The sequence below is a fragment of the Urtica dioica genome, chromosome 1, assembly GCF_054948205.1.
Source record: "Urtica dioica subsp. dioica isolate 48M chromosome 1, U.dioica_male_clone48M_v1_H2, whole genome shotgun sequence".
NCBI classification, from domain to species: Eukaryota; Viridiplantae; Streptophyta; class Magnoliopsida; order Rosales; family Urticaceae; genus Urtica; species Urtica dioica.
The window spans coordinates 11426395-11447046 of record NC_142756.1 but is presented as its reverse complement, the minus strand read 5'-3'; the positions used below and the strand labels follow the sequence as shown (position 1 = coordinate 11447046).

At 41.0% G+C, this 20652-nt stretch overlaps 2 protein-coding genes across 2 annotated transcripts; one reads left to right on the top strand and one right to left on the bottom strand.

Annotated features, from left to right (window-relative positions):
* The first annotated feature begins 6995 nt into the window (after positions 1–6995).
* LOC149407217 (uncharacterized) lies at positions 6996–7789 on the top strand. The gene is made up of 2 exons (XM_089607499.1): positions 6996–7415; positions 7495–7789. Exons 1-2 carry the CDS (start codon positions 7024–7026, stop codon positions 7595–7597), a joined length of 495 nt encoding a protein of 164 aa, XP_089463625.1. The 5' UTR covers positions 6996–7023; the 3' UTR covers positions 7598–7789.
* An 11709-nt stretch (positions 7790–19498) lies between these two features.
* Positions 19499–20198, bottom strand: LOC149407216 (uncharacterized). The gene is made up of 3 exons (XM_089619293.1): positions 20128–20198; positions 19744–19978; positions 19499–19645 (listed from the first exon to the last, which is right to left on the bottom strand). The coding sequence occupies exons 1-3, from the start codon at positions 20196–20198 to the stop codon at positions 19499–19501; spliced, it is 453 nt and encodes a 150-aa protein (XP_089475419.1).
* Between the last annotated feature and the right edge of the window lie 454 nt (positions 20199–20652).

The following is a 20652-nucleotide window of genomic DNA, read 5'->3' as shown; positions in this document are numbered from 1 at the left end:
CGTTTATTAGTAACATAAATCAACATTAAATGTACAATGTTTATTAACTTTATTAATAGGTATTTATAACAACTAAATTTAATACAAACTCAAATTACTTATAAATGGTGTACGTAAATGTTAAAACGTCATTTTTTGGCGCCAAAATGACCTTTATAAAAATAAAATGATACTACTACAAATTCACATTTTTTGTGCGGAAGGATATTAGGTGCGACATGTTGCACCTAAATGTCGCACCTAAGCACATATTAGGTGCGACATGTCGCACCAGATACTCCTCCACATGAATAAAAATTTCGCTAATGTTTAGTGGTATTCGGTGCGATAGTGTCGCACCGGATATTAAAACGTCGCACCGAATACTTTTAGGTGCGACTAAGTCGCACCGAACACTTTTAGGTGCGACAACTGTCGCACCTAATGGTTTTAAAATTCAAAACGTTCAGGAAAACCCCCCTCCGATAAGGGTCGAAGAGCCACTGAGTTGCTGGAACTAGTACATTCTGATGTATGTGGTCTGCTCAGCCAACAGGCACGTGGAGGATACGAATACTTCGTTACCTTCACCGATGATTACTCGCGATATGGTTTTGTCTATTTGCTCAAACACAAATCCGAGACCTTTAACGTATTTAAGGTCTTTAGGGCTTTAGTGGAAAAGCAAACTGGCAAAGTGATCAAAACCCTTCGATCTGATCGAGGTGGTGAGTATATGTCTGGAGAGTTCGATGACTTTCTTAAAGAAGAAGGTATCGCTTCTCAGCTTACCGCACCTGGCACACCTCAACAAAACGGAGTGTCAGAGAGAAGGAACCGAACTCTTATGGAGATGGTTAGATCAATGATGAGTTACTCATCAAACCCTCTTTCATTTTGGGGATATGCCCTCGAAACAGCCGCTTATATTCTGAACCAAGTTCCGTCCAAGACGGTTCCTGGTACTCCTTATGAACGATGGACTGGCCGTAAAGTGAATCTTGGCCGCATCAGAATTTGGGGCTGCCCCGCACACGTGCTGAGGCAAAAGACTAGCAAGTTGGCTAGTAGGTCAGAATTGTGTCTGTTCGTTGGATATCCAAAGGAAACCAAGGGTTTTACTTTCTATAGTCTCGAGGACGATAAGACTTTCGTTAGCACGAATGCTCGTTTCCTTGAGGAAGACTTTATGAAGGATGCAAAACCTAGAAGCAAAATTGTGCTTGAAGAAAAGTTGGGTGAGGAAGCTTCTACCTCATCTGTAAGAATTGTTCTTACCCCAACTGAAACACAACCTAACTCATCAGAATCTCGTCAAGTAGTACTTCGACGTAGTGGGAGGGCTACTCAAAAGCCTGACAGGTACATGTCTTATGGAGACTCTCTCGTAGCCGTCTCCGACATGGATGATCCTGTTTCATATAGCCAAGCGATGGCTTGTTCTGAATCAAACCTTTGGCTTGACGCCATGAAAGTTGAGATGCACTCGATGTATGTCAACAAAGTCTGGAAACTTGTAGACCTTCCTGAAGGGATTAAACCCGTAGGGTGTAAGTGGATATACAAGAAGAAAAGGGGTCCTGATGGGAACGTCGAGACGTTCAAAGCACGACTTGTGGCGAAGGGTTATACCCAACAAGAAGGGATTGACTATGAAGAAACCTTCTCGCCAGTCGCAATGCTTAAATCCATCCGCATACTCCTATCCATAGCTGCAGCTCTCGACTATGAGATCTGGCAAATGGATGTCAAGACAGCCTTCCTGAATGGCAATCATGACGAGCGCATTTACATGGCTCAACCAGACGGTTTCATGGAAGAAGGTCAAGAGACCAAGGTTTGTGAGTTGCTGAAGTCCATTTATGGACTAAAGCAACATCTAGGTCATGGAATATTAGATTCGATGAAACTGTGAAAAGCTTCGGCTTTGAACAGTCAATAGATGAGCCTTGTGTTTACAAGTTAATACACGAAGGCAAAGTTGTGTTTCTGGTACTATATGTCGATGATATACTACTCATTGGTAATGGCGTGGGTAAGTTATCTGAGGTTAAGGTCTGCCTAGCACAGCAATTCGACATGAAGGATCTAGGAGAAGCCGCATACATTCTGGGGATCCAAATCTTTCGAGATAGGAAAAATCGGACCCTGTCGCTCTCTCAAGCATCTTATATTGATAAGGTGATGGATCGCTTCTCGATGCAAGACTCCAAGAAGGGCTAAACACCCTTTAGGCATGGAGTCTCACTCTCTAAGGACCAGTCTCCCAAGACTGCACAAGAGATTGAAGACATGAGGAAAATTCCTTACGCCTCTGCTGTAGGAAGCCTCATGTATGCTATGCTTTGCACTAGACCTGACATCTGTTTCTCCGTTGGCTTAGTTAGCCGTTTCCAATCCAGTCCTGGACCCGAGCACTGGATTGCTGTTAAGCATGTTCTTAAGTATCTTCGATTTTCAGGTACTTGATGCTTACGTACTCAGGTACTGACCTGACTATGATGGGAGATACCGACTTCGATTTTCAAGTGGACAAGGATTCCAGGAAATCCACTTCGGGATATGTGTTCATCCTTAATGGTGGAGCTGTCGTGTGGAGGAGTATTAAGTAATCTTGCATTGCTGACTCCACAATGGAAGCGGAATATGTGGCTGCTTGTGAAGCATCCAAAGAGGCTGTATGGCTTAAAAAATTCCTTAAGTATTTGGAAGTTGTTCCAAACGTCGACGAGCTCATGACCCTTTATTGTCATAATACACTACTACAAATACAGTTTTCCGGTGCGGATGACTTTTGGGTGCGACTTTTCGCACCTAAAAGTCGCACCAAAAAGACTTTCAGGTGCGAATAGTCGGACCCAAAAATCAATTAAGCGCTGGAAAATTTTCGCGAATTTTTTTGAATTTGGGTGCGACTAGTCGCACCCAAAAGTGTGGTAATACTATTGGGTGCGACTTAGTCGCACCCAATACTTTCTCCAAAGTTATAGGTGCGACTAAGTCGCACCTAAATGACCTAAAATTTTCGGCGGCCAAAACTTCCCCCTTTTTTTTTACAAAGGTGTCTTTGGGTGCGACAAAGTCGCACCCAAATTCAAAAGTCTTTATATATAAAGCAGCAGCTCGATCGGGTTTTCATTCAAACACCCAAAAAAAAACCTCTGCGATTTCTCTCTGTCTCCGAGTCTCTCCTGCTCTCCCACCCCGTCGCCGCCACCACTCCGACCGCCACCACTACCACTCTCTCTCAGCCTCCGACCGCCACCACTACGCTCCTCCGACCGCCGCCACGACCCTCTCTCTCTCAGCCTCCGTCACGAGGACCGCCGCCACTACCCTCTCTCTCTCCCACCCCGTCGCAGCCACCACTCCGACCGCCACCACTACCACTCTCTCTCAGCCTCCGACCGCCACCACTACGCTCCTCCGACCGCCGCCACTACCCTCTGTCTCTCTCAGCCTCCGTCACGAGGACCGCCGCCACTACCCTCTCTCTCTCCCACCCCGTCGCAGCCACCACTCCGACCGCCACCACTATCACAAGGTGAGGATTCTTGACCTCGAGTTGATTTTGGATTTTTGAGCTCCGAAATTCAAATTTGGGGTTTCGGATTTCAAAGATGATTTTTGTGAAATTGATTGGTTTTGGTTGCTCATTGAACTCGATTAGTGATGGTTATAGCTTGAATTTGTGGATTGAGTTCGGATTTCCTTGGTTTGTTAGTGATTTGGCCGAAATTTGATGAACTAGGGTTTGAAGTTTCGAATTTTGGGGCTTTTGATTTCTACGTGTTGATTGATTCCGATGAGCCCCTCCACTGCTGCCTCTCCGACCAGCTCCTCCGACTTGTCTCGAGCCTCCGACCAGCCCCTCCGCTTCATTAGGTATTTTTCATAATTTGATTAGTATTTTGATTACTAGTTTAGTTTGATTAGTAGTTTAGTTTATAATTAGTTAGTTAGTTTGTAATTGATTTGTAATGAATTAGTTAATTAGTTTGTAATTAATTTATGAAATGAAATTTGTTCTAATTAGTTTTAGGTTTTTTAGTTTAATACTTACATGTTTAGTTTGTTTAGTTTTGATTAGTTTAGGTTAATTGAAATTGTCAAATTGAAATTGTAATTAGTTTAATAATATGTTTAAGTTGTTTAGTTTAAATTTGTTTAGGTTAATTGAAGTTGTTAAATTGAAATTGTAATTAGTTTAATAATATGTTTAGGTTGTTTAGTTTTGATTAGTTTAGGTTAATTGATAGAAATTGTCAAATTGAAATTGTAATTAGTTTAATAATATGTTTAAGTTGTTTAATTTTAATTTGTTTAGGTTAATTAAAATTGTCAAATTGAAATTGTAATTAGTTTAATAATATGTTTAAGTTGTTTAGTTTAATAATATGTTTAAGTTGTTTAATTTTAATTTGTTTAGGTTAATTAAAATTGTCAAATTGAAATTGTAATTAGTTTAATAATATGTTTAAGTTGTTTAGTTTTGATTAGTTTAGGTGAATTGAAATTGTCAAATTGAAATTGTAATTAGTTTAATTAATAATATGTTTTAAATTGTTAATCATGAAATTAAAATTAGTTAAGTTATTGTATAAATGAGTTGAGAATATTGTATTTTTGTTGTAAACGAGCCACGGAGGTTCTGTTTAGGGTTTAGTTGATTATTAGGATAGTTTTAGATGATTTGTATATGCTTTTAAATGAGTTTGCAGGTTTTTGGTTTGTTAGTATTATAGGGGAAACTCTGCCGAATTTTAGATTGAGTTTCTAGCCTATTATTCTCAAATAACATAAAATTCATAATCTCATCTTCATTCATTGATCTTCGTCCCGTAGCAATAAGTATACGACTTCATTCGTCTTCGTCACTTAGCAACAACTCTTAATAATTGTTCTTTTTCCCTTTCGTTTAGCGAAATCAATGTCCAATCCAAGTAGAGATTGGATCACCGAGAACAATCGGTTGTCCTTGCAGTATAAAATCGGAGTTAATGAATTTATCCGCGCTGCAAGAAGATTTCCGAACGATAATTACGAATATCGATGTCCATGCAAGCTTTGCAACAACGTGAGATGGCACGACATTGGAGTTGTAAGGCATCATCTGCTAAACAAAGGGTTTACCCCGGGCTACACAGAATGGTATCATCATGGCGAGGTCGTGCGTTCTTTCGGTCATCTTGAAGAAGTCCCCATCGGAGAAACAGCCCAGAGAGGAGTAGGAGGAATACATGCTGCTGTGGAGGATATAAGAGATCGCGAGGATTTCGATGGTGTTACGGAGCCGGCTCCGAGCGATGTGCGTGCGGAGGAGCAAGTGGAAGACTTGTTCGCTGAGTTGGAAGCGAAATTGTACCCTGGATGCAAGGAGTTTTCGTCGTTGTCATTCTTGGTTCAGTTGATGCACCTTAAAGTCACGAACCATTGGACGAACAAGTCGTTCACAAAACTGCTGCAGCTTTTGAGGAAGTCTCATCCAGTCGGTAATCGAATACCGGAGAAGCACTACGAGGCAAAAGCGAAGCTGAAGCGTTTTGGCATGGGATACGAGATGATCGACGCGTGCATTAATGACTGTGTCCTATTCCGAAAACATCTCGCGAACGTCGACGTGTGCCCGATATGTAACGAGAGTAGATGGAAGCCAACTGGTAAGAAGATACCGCAGAAGATATTGCGATATTTTCCCTTGAAAGATTGATTGAAGCGACTGTACACATCTCGACACACGGCGCTTCATATGCAGTGGCACGAAAGAGATCGCGTCAGGGAAGCTGGCGTTCTACGACATCCTGCTGATGGTACAGCGTGGAAGAATTTGGACGAGAGATACCCAGGTTTTGTTGCAGAGCCTCGGAACGTGCGGCTTGGGCTAGCTGCAGATGGATTCAACCCGTTTGGGGATATGAGCCTATCATACAGCATGTGGCCTGTAGTATTTATGGCGTACAACTTGCCGCCTTGGTTGTGCATGAAGAAAGAGTACCTGATGCTCACGCTTCTGATCCCGGGGCCCCATTCACCAGGAAAAGATATGGACGTTTTTTTGCAGCCTGTGGTTGAAGAGCTGAAAGAACTGTGGGAGAATGGAGTCCGCGTTCGTGATGGAGCCAGAGATGAAGTGTTTCGGTTGCGTGCCGCGTTACTTTGGACGATAAACGATTTTCCGGCTAGATCGTATTTATCGGGATGGAGCGGCCAGGGGTATCTCGCTTGCCCTACGTGCAACTTTGACACGCCGTCCCTAAAAGTCAGAAACAAGATCGTCTACTACGACCATCGTCGGTTCTTAAAAAGGCGTCACCGATTGAGGAAAAGCAACGATCACTACAAAGATAAGCACGAGAAACGAAATAAACCCGAGAAGTTAACTTCGCAAGACATACTCGCTCAGTTAGCTGGTGTTTCTTGCACGACTACTGGCAAACACGCTGCCTCTATAGGCAAAAAACGAAAGCGAGCTGAGTGCGAACTGAATTGAACCAAGAAAAGCATCTTTTACGAGTTGCCGTACTGGTCTGAGTAGCAGTTGAAACACAACATGGACGTGATGCACGTAGAGAAGAACGTGTGTGAGAATCTTCTCGGGACGATGCTCAGCTTGGAAAAGAAGAACTATGACACCGAGAAGGCGAGGCTTGACTTGATGGACTTGGGCATCAAGACCGCTTTGCACTTGGAACAAAATGGGGGTGGGTATTACAAACTGCGAGCGTCGTACGTTTTGACCCTTGAGCAGAGACAGCGATTTACAGAGTACTTAAAATCTGTCAAATTTCCCGATGGTCTCGCTGGGAATATAAAAAAAAAAATGTGACAACTGATGGGAAGCTCACAGGTTTGAAGTCGCATGATTGCCACGTGATCTTGCAAAGATTGTTGGCTGTTGGTATTCGTCCTTTTGTGCCACAACCAATACATGATACGATCACTGAGCTTTGCAACTTTTTCAAGTTGATAAGTTCGAGAACATTAAGAGCCGAAGATCTTGAAAGAGCGCAAGAGTCTATCGTCGAGATCTTATGTAAGCTTGAGATGATATTTCCACCTGCTTTTTTCACGATCATGGTTCACGTGGCGATGCATCTACCAGAGGAAGCGTTGCACGGCGGCCCGGTGCATATGCGGTGGATGTACCCTTTTGAGAGATACCTTGGGACGTTAAAACATTTTGTCAAAAATAGAGCTAGACCAGAAGGCTCTATTGCAGAAGCTTATGTTGTAGAAGAAGCTCTAACGTTCATTGCAAGGTATATTGAAGATAAGAAAGTAGTTGAAGAAGTTCAAGTGCGAGAGCTCTCCGTTTTTCGATCCGAGATGTGTGTGCCTTATGGGATGATGAACGCGATAGTATTAGACGATGAGCAAAGAGAAAAAGCGGAGTGGTACATCTATACCAACTGTCCTGAAGTGGATCCGTATTTGGTGTAAGTAATCGATCCACTTGCTTCTCTAACTTATTTCATTGTTGTATTTTCTTTAAGCAATGTTTTAAACATGCAACAGCGAGCATTTGGATTTCCTGAACGAATCTGGAGTTCGCGATATTGAAGCGGAGCATAGAAAGGGATTCAAAGATTGGTTTGCGAACAAGGTAATAACACAATAACCCGTTTTTTTATAAACACACAAGTGCTAACCAATACTTTGTTTCGTAATAACCAGATTTTTGAAATGAAAGCTAGTGGCTCTGACGTGTCTGACGAGATCTACTCGCTTTCTATCGGTTCCCTTCAAGTCGCTTATCAATATCCATGCTGCTTTGTTAACGGCGTGAAGTTCATTACTCATCGTCGCGATAATCAACGAGTCACTCAAAATAGCGATGTATGTGTGCCTGTGGATGATTTCACTTACTACGGTCGTATGGAAGACGTCATAGTGCTGAATTATAGGTACGACTGTCGTGTTGTGTTATTCAAATGTATATGGTACGGTGACAAGCACGATTCTCGGCGACTAGTTCACAACGATAAGACTACTGGAGAAACGAGTGCTTTTACCGCGAAACAGTGGTTTACAGAGGAGCCGTACATACTCGCAATTCAAGCGAAACAAGTCTTTTACATCAAAGATCTTGTTTTAGGTGGTAACTAGGAAATCGTTCAGGAATGCAATCATCGAGGGATTTGGGACGTTCCTGAAGTCGACCCCACCACCTCAGCCTCGATTCCGTTGACAATAGAATTGTCAAACATCGATCGTCTGAATCATCGACATGAAATCGAAGATGCTGAGCTAGTAAATATCGTCGACGATGGTGAGGAAGACGATGATGATCATGAGGAATGCATCGTTTTTGAGGGAGAAGATGTTGATGTTGATGTTGATGTTGATATAGGTAGTGATGACGATGAATGAGAACTATCTATGTAACCAAGATTTTCCTCCGCCATATGTGAGGTTTTATAATAAAATATATCCGTGGTGTCACCCACGTTTTTGTATGATGTTGTTTCCTTTTGTTTTGTTATGTATGTTCACAAATGTTGTTTTATTTTATACGATGTCAATTTACAAATGTTGTTTTCATTTTATAGGATGTCGACCGCTTCAGGTTCTGGTGGAGATTCGCCACAGAGACCGGATTCTCAAGGTCCGCCACAGGAACCTGATTCCCAAGGTCATAAGAAATCAAAGGGACCAACAACCGGCTCGACGTCGGCGCGAGCAACACAGGGTGTACCGGGTGCGAAGGTGGTCAAGTGGGACCCAACAAACCAAACATTCTATCAAGACGTAAGGATAGAAAATAAAAAGGTTGGACTATTTAACAACCGCCTCGGTGCTTTGCTGAAAGTACATATCCCGCCTACGACTCGTGATTGGAGTGAAGTGACGCCCCAGATGTTGGCTGCTATTTTGAGCGCACTTCATTCCGAGTTCAGATTTGTGTACACGGATCCTGACACCGGCGAGGATCTGCCTGCAGATTGCTATCAGAATACGATTGATCAGACTATCATTCGGAATGCCAAGATCAGGCGACGCAACCAGAAGTCCAAGCTATCAGAGAAGTTCAGGTTGGAGTTTTGTGGGAGCACAGAAAACGCTAAGGCGGAAACACCACCGGGATATAAGAAAGAGGATTGGGAGGCGGTGGTAGACGAGTTCACAACTGACGATTGGAAGGTACGTAATGTATGATTGTAATAAATCACAATATCTTTATCAGATTGAATAATGACAAAATTAATTATTTGCAGAAAAAATCTAATCGCAACAAGGAGAATTCGAAGAAGAAGAAGACGAGGTCGACTCAAGGATCTCTTTCTTTCTTGGCTTATCGTCATTTGAACGTAAGTTATTCTAATTTTGAAATACTTAATTTGAAATAAATTCAGTACTTATATTTTCATAACAATTGCAGAGTAAGGATGATGGGATTTTGGGCTCCGCGTTAACGACGTGGGAGCAAAAACACCATAATAGAAAAGGTGAATGGACGACAAATTGGGCGAGACGAGCACATGTAAGTCATATGTGATAATTAAGTGTACGTTACTTACATAATAATTAATTTTTAATAAATTTTTTTATGTGTAAAGGCGCAGATAGTTACTCTACTGGCGGATCTTCAGCGACAAGCAGAAGAGCAAGGCGTAGTCTTTAACCAGGACGCCGCAGAGGAGCACGCGATGCTAGAAATTCTCGGGAACCGTCAAGATTGGTACGTTGGAATAGGTCCAGCGGTCCCGAGAACATCTTGGGCTATTGCTCAGGCTCAGGACGAAAGCTCGTCGTCAGGCTCAGGCTCGTCGCGGCGCCACGTTCCAGATCCAGTGGTTGGCGAGCTCCAAGCTCAGGTGGCGGCACAACAACTCGCTATGGATGAGATGAGGCGAGCGAACCAACAACAGATGGAGGAGGTGCAGCGACAACTGTTTGCGTTCAGGCAACAGTTTTCGCCCTTGCCTCAGATGTCGCCCGGCACGATGCCACAGATGCCTCAGATGTCGCCCGGCATGATGCCAAAGATGCCTCAGACGACGCCGTCGCCTCAGATGCACCCTATGCATCAGACAACGCCGCCATCAGTTTCAATGGCAGATGCTCAGACGACGCCGCCAGCTTCAGCAGATTACCAGCGAGAGCGTACGAGCGGCAGTGGACGAGGAGGTAGCAACAGTTCTGGAGGAAGATTTGGCGGAAGAGGGAGTAAACTGTTCAAGGATTGGTTTACAAACCGAGGAAAAGGAAAGGGAAAAGAATGAACATTTATTTTAATTATTTGTCGTACATTATAATAATTATTGTAATCGAACAACAAATGGTTAGTTTTTATTATTATTATAAATATTAATTAATGAATTTTCTAATTAATAAACTATTTAGTTATTTGATTACAATTATAGAATTCATATGAATAAAAAATAAAAAAAAATCTTAAAAAAACTATCGGGTGCGACTAGTCGCACCCATAAATTTGGCGCGAAGGCCATTGGGTGCGACTAGTCGCACCTAAAGACTTGGCGCGAAGGCCATTGGGTGCGACTAGTCGCACCCAAAGACTTGGCGCGAAGGCCATTGGGTGCGACTAGTCGCACCCAAAAACTTGGTGGGTAGACCAACGGGTGCGACTAGTCGCACCTAAAGGTATCAATGGGTGCGACTTTCGACCTTTAGATGCGAAAAAAGTCGCACCCAATGCTGTTTTTTGTACTAGTGATAGTGGGGCTGTCGCTAACTTAAAGGAACCTCGAAGCCATAAGCGCTCTAAACATATTGAGAGGAAATACCATTTGATTCGAGAGATCGTGCAGCGCGGAGATGTGGAAGTGAAGAAGATCTCAACGGTGGATAACCTAGCAGATCCATTCACCAAGGCCCTAGCGAACAAGGTCTTCGACCAACATCGAGAGGGATTGGGCATGAAGGACTACACACATCTTCTTTGAGTCAAGTAGGAGTTTGTTGTCAATGGTGCCCACAAGAACAGTTGTAGTCTTTATATTGTACATTTGATGTAATAAAGTCTCATGAAGACTCTTGCTTGTAATTGCTTATTCATTAATAAAAAGTTGAAACGTTCATTCATTATTCTGTGTCTGTTTGAAGCTTTATGATAAAACATTAGTCATTAGTCCATAAACAAACTAAACAACTTACGAAGAGACAAATGTAGATTTGCATGAACAAACTCTTCGTAGTTTGCTTAAAACGATATATTCGCAATCTAAGGGTCAAAGGACTATTGACCTCAGTACGATTGTTAGAAGAATCTATGATGTCTGGTCATGAGGCATTGAGAGTTGGAGACTCTATAGTTCTTCTAGGTATCTTCCGAAGGTACTGAATTGACCAGTGCACTTCTAGAGACAAGATAAGAACAAACCATTTAACCTCTTATGTCTCGAAGTCACTACGTATGAATTGCATCGTGCTTACCTGAATCCTAAAATGAGACATGTCGTTTCACACCTTAGTATTCTCATTTGAGAAAGTCAGAGTTCGGACTCACTATGTGATTCCGAACAAGGCCTATTGGTGAAGTACTAAGTTGTGAGAATGTCATGAGTAACTTTGTGAAGTTCTCATAGATATGGAATTCATGTACAAGATTGCTTAAATGCAATGTATATCACCTCATGCTTTGTTCCTTGGAATGTGAATAATTGAACTGGCCAGTGTCCAAATTGAGTCCTGACTCTTTTGGATGAAACAATGTGACTTGTTAGCTCCTCGTCAATACATTGTTTCTAACTTATTCACAAGCGACAAAGGAGTTGAGGAAATAACAGCTAGAAGGGTAAAATGGTAATTTTGTAAATCCCGACTAGCTGATTGATATTCATGAAGGGTAAACACTGATAATATTCTGTGGATCCGCTCATTACAATTAGGTTGAATTCTTGAGTAGAAAATAAATTCATTTGAACTGAGAGATTTTCAGTGTCAACTCTTTAGTGGAGTCAGTTGACATTAAGCTAAACTTGGAAAAGGTTTGTGAACTTTTGAGTCCAAGTGTTTAGCTCAAGCTTTGTTCATTTGGATCCATGAGGTCACTGTCACGAATCACATCGAGTAGGAATAGTTAAACTAGAAGCTAAGTCAAAACAAAAACGAGACAAGTTTTACGAAAATTGTCAAAAGGGTATTTTTGTCTTTTGAGACATAGGATGAAATGAATGTCAATAATTTTTTGACATGGTCATTTGATGACAAGTAACACTCGGCCAAAATTAGATTTATTGGGCCTTGTGGATTAATTTTATTTCATAAGAATTTTATTGAAAATTCTTAATGGACCTTTTTCATGTTGTCATGAACAAATGGAAAAGCTTCCAGATGCCTACTACCCAAGAGAAAGAGAGAATATTTTGTGCATAAATGTATCAAGATACTTGCCAAAAGAAAAAGAGGAAACAACTTTCCTATGCATGGCATAGGGGAAATTCGGCCAAGACAAGTCAAAGGAGAAGAAAACATAAAAGGAAACAAATCCAAGGGTTTTCTAGAAGCTCCTTGGCCGTGTGACTCTAGGGGCTAATTGGCAAATTTGGCTCATGAATATGTGATATTCTATAGAAGAGGAAACTACCTTATTGAAGGTAATCCCTCCCCTATAAATAGAGGCCTTATTCTTCTCATTTCATTCATCCAAGTTTAAGAGATTTGAGAGACTCTCTCTCTAGAACTTGGCCGATCCTCTCTCTCTCTCTCTCTAGTTAATTTTCGGTTTTTGTTTTGGCACCTAGGTCCTCATTTGACCTAGTGTTTAGCTCTGCGACTTCAAGACTCGTTCTTAAGTCGTAGTGTTTAAAAGTGCCCACTCACTAATTCCTTTTCTCTCGAGTGATTTAGTGATAGAAACTTTCGTGGTTGCTCGAGTTGCCGAGGAAGGAAGAGAGACGTGCTGCGAGGGGAGACGAACGTTGCGACCTTTTCCAAAAGCTTCTCAACGTTCAAGCTTCTAAAAAGGTTAGTAATCTTTTATGCTCATATTAGTTTTTATTTACATGTGCTTGCGCTTTGTCTAGGTTAGTAAAAACTGTTTTACTTGAAAAAGAAAATTTTTAAAATTCCGCCGCTTAACGAAGCGTTAAACTTTTTCTTAAACCCTAGATCAATTCCAACACCAAGCTCGCCTTGATCGAAATCCACCAGCGAGCTTGAGGGGGAGTATAGAATTCCGGGTATTAGGAGTTGACGTGTTAGTCAAGTCTCTTAGTATTTGAAACAACTTAGTAGTAAAATAGAAAACCCTAGAGGTCTACTAATTAGCATTCTGTCCTACCAAGAAAAAACCATATTGGTGACTCCATGAATCATCTTACATTTTTGAGGTACATTTCATTTTCTGGACTTAAGTAAATGAACTTGTTATTTACACAATATTAAAATTGAACTTTTATCATGTTTTTTTTTAACAAAAATGCCAATGAAACATTTTGGATTCCTCGAGGACTATCAAAAGTTGAACCATCAAAACCCATCTTGAATAATAGGAACTTGTCTCAAACCATCTTATAAAATTGAAAATCATCCTAAAATTTCTAAAAAAACGAATTTGTTTGTTAAACAAATCTTCATACTTGCGAACTTTTTCAATAATTTCAAAGTTTATCAGACATATGAAAAGGTTTTTCGACATTTTCGAAGTTCATTTTATATTTTCATTGTTTTTCGACATTTTCAGTCTCTGTTGGACAGTTTGAATTTTTTGGTTTTATTCGAACTTCCTGGATTTTGTTATCAAGTTACTAGTTTTTTTTAATTATTTTTTTAAAAACTTTTCGTCTCAATTTTTTGTTTTGTTTTGTTTTTTAAGATATAACAAATAAAAAAATTGAGAAATAATTTTTTTTATTTTGTGTATTTTTTTTTTAATTTGGGAGAATCAGGTACATAGCTCATTTAAACTCACTACATTAAGATTATAATCAAATTTTCTAAAAATTAAGAAAATAGCTCAAGCTCATACAAGACACATGCACCGTATTATGGTGACGTAGACATAAGTTGAGATATTTTTTAATATTTAAATAGTTGGATTATAAATGTAATTGAAGGTAGTCATTTGTCTAATAACAACAATTTTTTTTTTTATATATTCGTTTATTTTTAAAATTTATTTCGATTTTTTTTTTATATTTTTACAAAATCAATTGAGATATATCAATTCCAAAAGTTCTATATAAAATCTAAAAAAGTACAAAAATTAAAAATGTCCAGAAGACTTTGGAAATGTGAAAATAAAATAAAAACCTAAAATTTTGGAAATGTCGAAACAAAATGGGTATTATAGCTATATAGCAATTTTAAAACCTTAAATTTGTATATAGCCAACATTTGGTTAGTTGTACTAAATTAGCCATTGCTTCTATTAAGATCAAATATTAGACTCTTTTGCCCAAAACCGTTTTCCCTCCGAAAAATGTTTCAATTAAGGTTTTTAAAATAATTAAGAGTTAATTAAAGTCTTCAATCTATGAAATAATGATATTGACACACAACCAAATCAAAGCACATTTATTTTTGGAAAACATATCTAAGGTTCGGGGGGAAAAAAAACTTGCTCCCTTTCACCTCCAAATTGTCTGGCACCACCTCCTACTCTTCTCCACCGGCCTCTGCCTCCATGACCATGTTGTCTCCAAAATCCACAAGCTCTTGGAGGGTCTGGCGCTTGATAATTTTCACGCATACGCCCTTCAAGATGTCGGAGAAGTAGTACCGAAACCAAAACATGTGGAGCGGAGGAAGAAGGCGAGCCATGTTGCGGAGGAGCAAGAGGATCTCAACGGCGCCAAGAGTGTACACCAAGCACTGCGAGTCAGAGGAGAAGGCTGATCCGCCTCCAACAATGGGCTGGGATTTTCTATGCTGCTTTTCATGAATTTGTTCAGCATGGTGCCGTTGATCCATGAGGGAAGTAGGAGCGTGGGGGAGGAACAGGGGTGCCCGGGAAACGAGTAAATGACATGGTATTTTTTTATGAGGATTATTATTATTATTATTCTTTTTTGTTTGTTTCTTAGGTTTGATAATCATCCATATCCAGAAATGTTTAAAACTGGTTGCATGTTTCAAAGTATTATTCTAAAATTGAATTTTATCGTGTTTACTATTAATGCGGTTCTTCGTGCCACATTTACGACGTATGTATCATGGAGGAGTCCAGTCATGTACGCCGTGGGAGGATGCGATTGTCCTTCCTTAGTCTCAAGAATAATCATATTACGGGGTCGGGACCCGATAGTTGCAACAATTCTCAAGATTTTTCGGAAAGGATCAATCGTGTTGATGGTAGTGCTCCAGGTGATCTCTTCAATCGCGAGAAGACCATGGTTTATGGGGACTAGCCAGAATGAAACTATGATCCCCAAGGGGCCTTAGGAACACCGAACTAGTCGAAAAGTTTCCGAGTAGCCTTCTCTTGTGGATGAGGGTGGTATGTTTTTTGTGGCTCCTTTTTGTAATGCCAAACGATGAGAAAATAGCAAAGTGATGTAATGCTCTTCTTTGTGGGTTGGGGTGTTGAGAATAAAGTGTCAAAAAGCTCATAAGTCCCTTAGAGAGGGTAAATAATGTGGCATCACGATGAGCCTGGAATTATGTAAGTATGTAAAGTGTGAAAAAGATGATAAGAGTGTTTTTCCTACAATTCTAGAGATAATGGAAGTAAAATGCTTCTCTTTTTCACTACTACAAAAGACACTTTTAGATGTGGACAGTTGTTGTATTCGACTGAATTTCATAAAAAAAAAATTGATTTATGTTGGATTTTAAATCTTTAGATGCGTCATGTCACATCCAAAGGTCCTAATAGGTATTAGAAGCAACAAATGTTGCCTCCAAAAATAAAAAAATATAGCGGGCGTTATGTTCCTCCTTTATTTCGTTTATATTGAGAGGTGGCCAACTTTTCACCCTTTTTAATTTTGTGTCACTGGGTATTAATTCTAATGTATATAGTCATCTTTTCTTCTACTTCTTTCTTTCCTCTATGTCAACTCTTAGCAAATATATATATATATATATATATATATATATATATATATTTTGCTTTCTCTTTCTCTCTCTCTCACTTCACTTTACATCGGTCTCTCTCTAGTGCTCCCTCGACCTCGTTGAGCTGTGATCACTGCGTTCCCCTGACCTCGCAACTGCCACCCCTAACATGATCATTCTCCAAATCCATCGCCTCATCGTTTAGTTCTACGTTCACGACTAGGGCTGAACAAAAAAATCGAATAATCGGTCAACCGAACCGAACCGATTCAAACCAAACCAAATTTCAATGCCACGTCAGCATCCGAAAATTCGGTTTGGTTAACTGAAACCGAATTTAAGAACCGGTTCGGTTATCGGTTCTCGAAAATATTGAATTTGGTTGATCAGAACTGAACCGAATTATATGATAAATAATTACATAGGCTAACATATTAAAAGTTTGGTCTGATGGCAAGGGGATTACTCACTCGCTTTGCACCCTGGGTTTGAATCCAAGTTACACATTTACTTTCATATTAAATTTAACCCGTATTTTTAATAAATAAAAATGACAGCCATTGCTGGGATTCGAACTTGTATCTCCCAACGAGAGCATACGCTCTACTTCCGCTAGGCTATCAAACGATTTCAATCCTACTGCGACGTAAATATTATACATCGGTTAGCGATTTCGGTCAGAAGTTTGTCGGCCTACCGCCCTTTCTTGGCGGCGAGTTTTTTCTTCAGTTTGTTAATGATGGTTTTGTTAGCGGCCTCCACATGTCCATTTCCTTGCGGGTATCTGGGGGTCGAGTATCGTAAAGTAATTCCTTCGGCTTTGCAAAAGCGTTTGAATTCCTTTGATATGAATTGTGATCCGTTATCTGTGACGATTTCTTGTGGGGTGCTGTGCCGACAGATTATATTTCTCCAAATGAAATTCTTGACATTGACATCCTTGATTGATACAAATGCTTCGGCCTCCCCCATTTTGAAAAATAATCTGTGTCGATCAGAAGGAATTTGAGTCCTTCCGTGGAGTTTGGCATGGCACTCACGATATCCATAGACCATTTTAAAAATGGGTATAGAGCGGGGATTAAAGATAGTTCCTCTCCCGGTTGTTTGATGTTCGGGGCGTGTTTTTGACAACGTTCGCATTTTCGTGAGTGTTGCTCACAATCAGCGATCATGGTCGGCCAAAAGTACCCTTGGTTTTTTTATTTTGATAGCCATGGCTTTTTGGGCTGCGTGATTACCGCATTCTCCTTCATGGATTTCGGATAGTATGTGTTTTGATTTATCCATTCCTACGCATCGCAAGTAGGTTCCCGCGGTGCTTCTCTTAAAAAGTACCCCATCAATGAGAGAGAAACTAACACTCTGACTGATCAGTCTACGGCATAGTTGTTTGTCTGTTGGGATCCGTCCTTCAGAAATATATTTAATTATACCTTATCTCCAGTCCCCCCTTCTATTATTACCATAACTTTATTGTTAGTAGTATTGATAGAAGGTTGTTTAATTGCTCCGACCGGTATAACGCGGCTTAGTTCGGGATCTGATGTTGATGCCAATGCGGCTAATGCATCGACGACCGTGTTTTCTCCCCTAGGGATACGAGTTAGTTCAAAATTATCGAACTGATTTGACGGTTCTTTGACTATTTGAACGTATGCCTCCATGCGTTCGTCCCTTGTTTCGAATTCTACACTAAATTGGTTTGCAATGAGCTGCTAGTCGCAGAAAGCGCTAATGGATTTCGCTCATACGGCTTTTTCCAAGCGCAATCCCGTGACTAACGCCCTGTATTCTGCTTCGTTATTTGAGGTGATAAAGTCTAAACGAAAAGATTGTTCGATTACTTCTCCATGTGGTGAGACTAGGTGTATCCCAATACCGGCCCCTTGTTTCTTTGATGAACCGTCTACTTTAAGTATCCAACTCCCATCGTTGGTTATTGTTTCGCATTCGTTTATGGGGAGTTCGATAAGGAAATCGGCTAGAACTTGTGATTTCGCGCAAGTTCTGATCCGATATTCTATATCGTATTCACTCAATTCGACAGCCCTTTTGGCCAATCTTCCTGATTGATTAGGACTATGAAGAAAAGACCGTAGTGGTTGTGTAGTCATTACGACTATTGAGTGAGACTGGAAATAAGGGCGGAGTTTTTGAGCGACCGTTACAATGGCAAGGGCCAACTTTTCCATGGCAGGGTATCGTGTTTCGGCGTCAACGAGCGATCTACTGATATAGAAACTGGTCTTTGGTCCCATTGTTCTTCTCTAACGAGTACTCTGCTCACTGCTACGGGCAAGGCGGAAACGTACAGGTACATAGGTTCTCATTCTTCGGGCTTTTCCTGTACTGGTGGTTCGGCCTGGTACTGTTTTAGTTGTTTGAAAACGTCTTCGCATTTTTCAGTCCATTCAAACTTTTTGTTTCCTTTCAATAACTTGTAAAAAGGCAAACAATTGTCCGTTGATCGGATATGAAACGACTCAGTGCCGCCATGCGTCCCGTTAGTCTTTGAATTTCTCGTTTATTCCTTGGTAAAGGCAAATCCCGAAGGGCCTTTATTTGGTTCGAATGCTTCTATTCCTCTTTGGGTTACCATGTACTCTAGAAATTTTCTGGAAGATACTCCGAACGTGCATTTGGAAGGATTTAGCTTCATCTGATATTTGTTTAGGATCCTAAAACACTCCTCCAAGTGTGCGACGTGGTCCGTATCGCGTAGAGACTTTACCAACATGTCGTCGATATAAACCTCCATAGTCTCACCAATTTTTTCAGCGCACATTTCGTTCACCAATCGTTGGTAAGTGGCACTAGCATTCTTCAGTCCAAAAGGCATTATTTTGTAGCAGTAGATACCCTGGTCCGTTGTGAAGGCAGTTTTTTCCTAATTATTTGGATTCATGAGGATTTGGTTATATCCCGAGAACGCATCCATGAATGACAGCATTTTGTGATTGGTTGTTGCCTCGACTAAACGTTCGATGTGGGGCAACGGAAAACTGTCTTTAGGACAGGCTTTGTTAAGGTTGGTGTAGTCAACGCATACGCACCATTTTTCGTTTTTCTTTTTTACGATGACTGTGTTGACCAGCCAATCAGGATATTTTACTTCCTGGATTAGCCCAGCCTTCAATAGTTGTTCGACTTCTTCGTTGATTATTTTGGCTCTCTCTGGGCCAAGCTATCTCCGTTTCTGTTTCACAGGATTATGGCTAGGTTCCAAGTTGAGCTGGTGCGATACGATGCGATGTTGATGTCGATTCCTAGCATGTCCTCGGTAGTCTATGCAAAGGTTTTCTTATTATTTTTTTAGGAAAACAATCAGCTCTCGTCGGATACTATCCTTTCATTCTGCACCTATAACGACGCATCGTTCAAGATCTGATCCGTCGATTTGAACATGTGTTACCACTTCCACGTATGCCGTATTTTCGTCCTCTAACTTTTCATCCTTTAGAATCGGGTCTACGGATTTGCCCCCGATAGCCATTAATTGCTATTGTTGCTTAGTGGTTTTTTCATCTGAGGATCCTTCGGATTCACTTTCATCTTATTTGGACTCGCTTGCCCTTTCAATGATCATCATGTGGTTGCTTATGTAGCAAATTCGGGAGGCCTCTTGGCTCGCCCATATTTCCTGGATGCCGTTTGGATTCGGGAAGCGTACGCATATATGGTACATTGAGGGGACTGCCTTCTGTATGTGTATCCACAGTCTCCCAAGGTTAATGTTAAACGGAGAAATGCAGTCAAGTACGGTGAATTTGACTAAGTGTTCACGTCTCATGCACGTACAGTGAGTTTGATGATCCCCAAGGACGGGGTTGTTACACTGTTGAACCCGGACAGCTGGTTGGACTTGCATTCGATTTTGGCTTCTCCGATATTCATCTTATAATCCACAATGTCTTTGAATATGACGTCTATTGAGCTTCCGCCATCGACTAAGATTCTGGCAACGACACAATTTCCCACTTCTAGCTCTATGATTAGAGCGTTGTCATGGCGTCCACACAGCCTCTGGGCGTCGCTTTCAATCAATGAAATTGTGTCGGTTTCACTTGGTTGTTACGTGGATCGCGATGTGTTTTTGAGCAGGCGTTGATGGGCCTTAATGGAGTTGATTCTTTGTTTGCAAAATTTCGAAGCTCCCATGACGAAGTCGATTCGCAGTTTTGCCCGAGGGGCGTTATTTTCGTCTTCCTTGGGTCTTCCTCTCTTCTGAGAGGGGTTTCCCCACGGTTTGGCATTGCTATACTCCTTTTTCGGGGGAGGTGGACCCAAATCAATATTTTTAACTCTTAGTTCTTATATTTTTTTGATAAGAACCTTCCTAGCTACGACACAATCCAAGGTATCGTGCTCGTAGCTTTTGTGGAGATCGCAGTTTTTTTTCTTATCGTGGGGCCATTTCGTGCTACCCTCATCCGAGGTACCCTCATCGTTTACGTTGTACGTGTAATCCGGAACGCCTTGGGACTTCCTCTATTCGTTGTTTTTATTAGGTTTTCCGCCCTGCTGTTTTGCACCAGCCGGGACGGGTGCCACTTGTGGAACCTTTTTCGTACTATGCTTCTTAGCTAAGAAAGACTTTTCCTCTTCGGCTTTCGCAAAGTTTGAAGCGCGATGAATTGCATACTCGATTGTGGAGGGTCTGTTTATTGTCATTTCTTCTCGAAAACTGGATTCATGCCAGAGTCCGTT

Bases quoted from the DNA above. Each gene is read 5' to 3' on its own strand.
- LOC149407217 (XM_089607499.1), top strand. From the start codon at position 7,024: ATGATATTTCCACCTGCTTTTTTCACGATCATGGTTCACGTGGCGATG. The intron at 7,416-7,494 runs GTAAGTAATCGA...AACATGCAACAG, and splicing joins GAAGTGGATCCGTATTTGGT to CGAGCATTTGGATTTCCTGA.
- LOC149407216 (XM_089619293.1), bottom strand. From the start codon at position 20,198: ATGCCAAACCGTGGGGAAACCCCTCTCAGAAGAGAGGAAGACCCAAGG. The intron at 19,979-20,127 runs GCAAAACTGCGA...ATTGATTGAAAG, and splicing joins ACGAAAATAACGCCCCTCGG to CGACGCCCAGAGGCTGTGTG. The intron at 19,646-19,743 runs GTACGTGCATGA...ATACACATACAG, and splicing joins TGGGGATCATCAAACTCACT to AAGGCAGTCCCCTCAATGTA.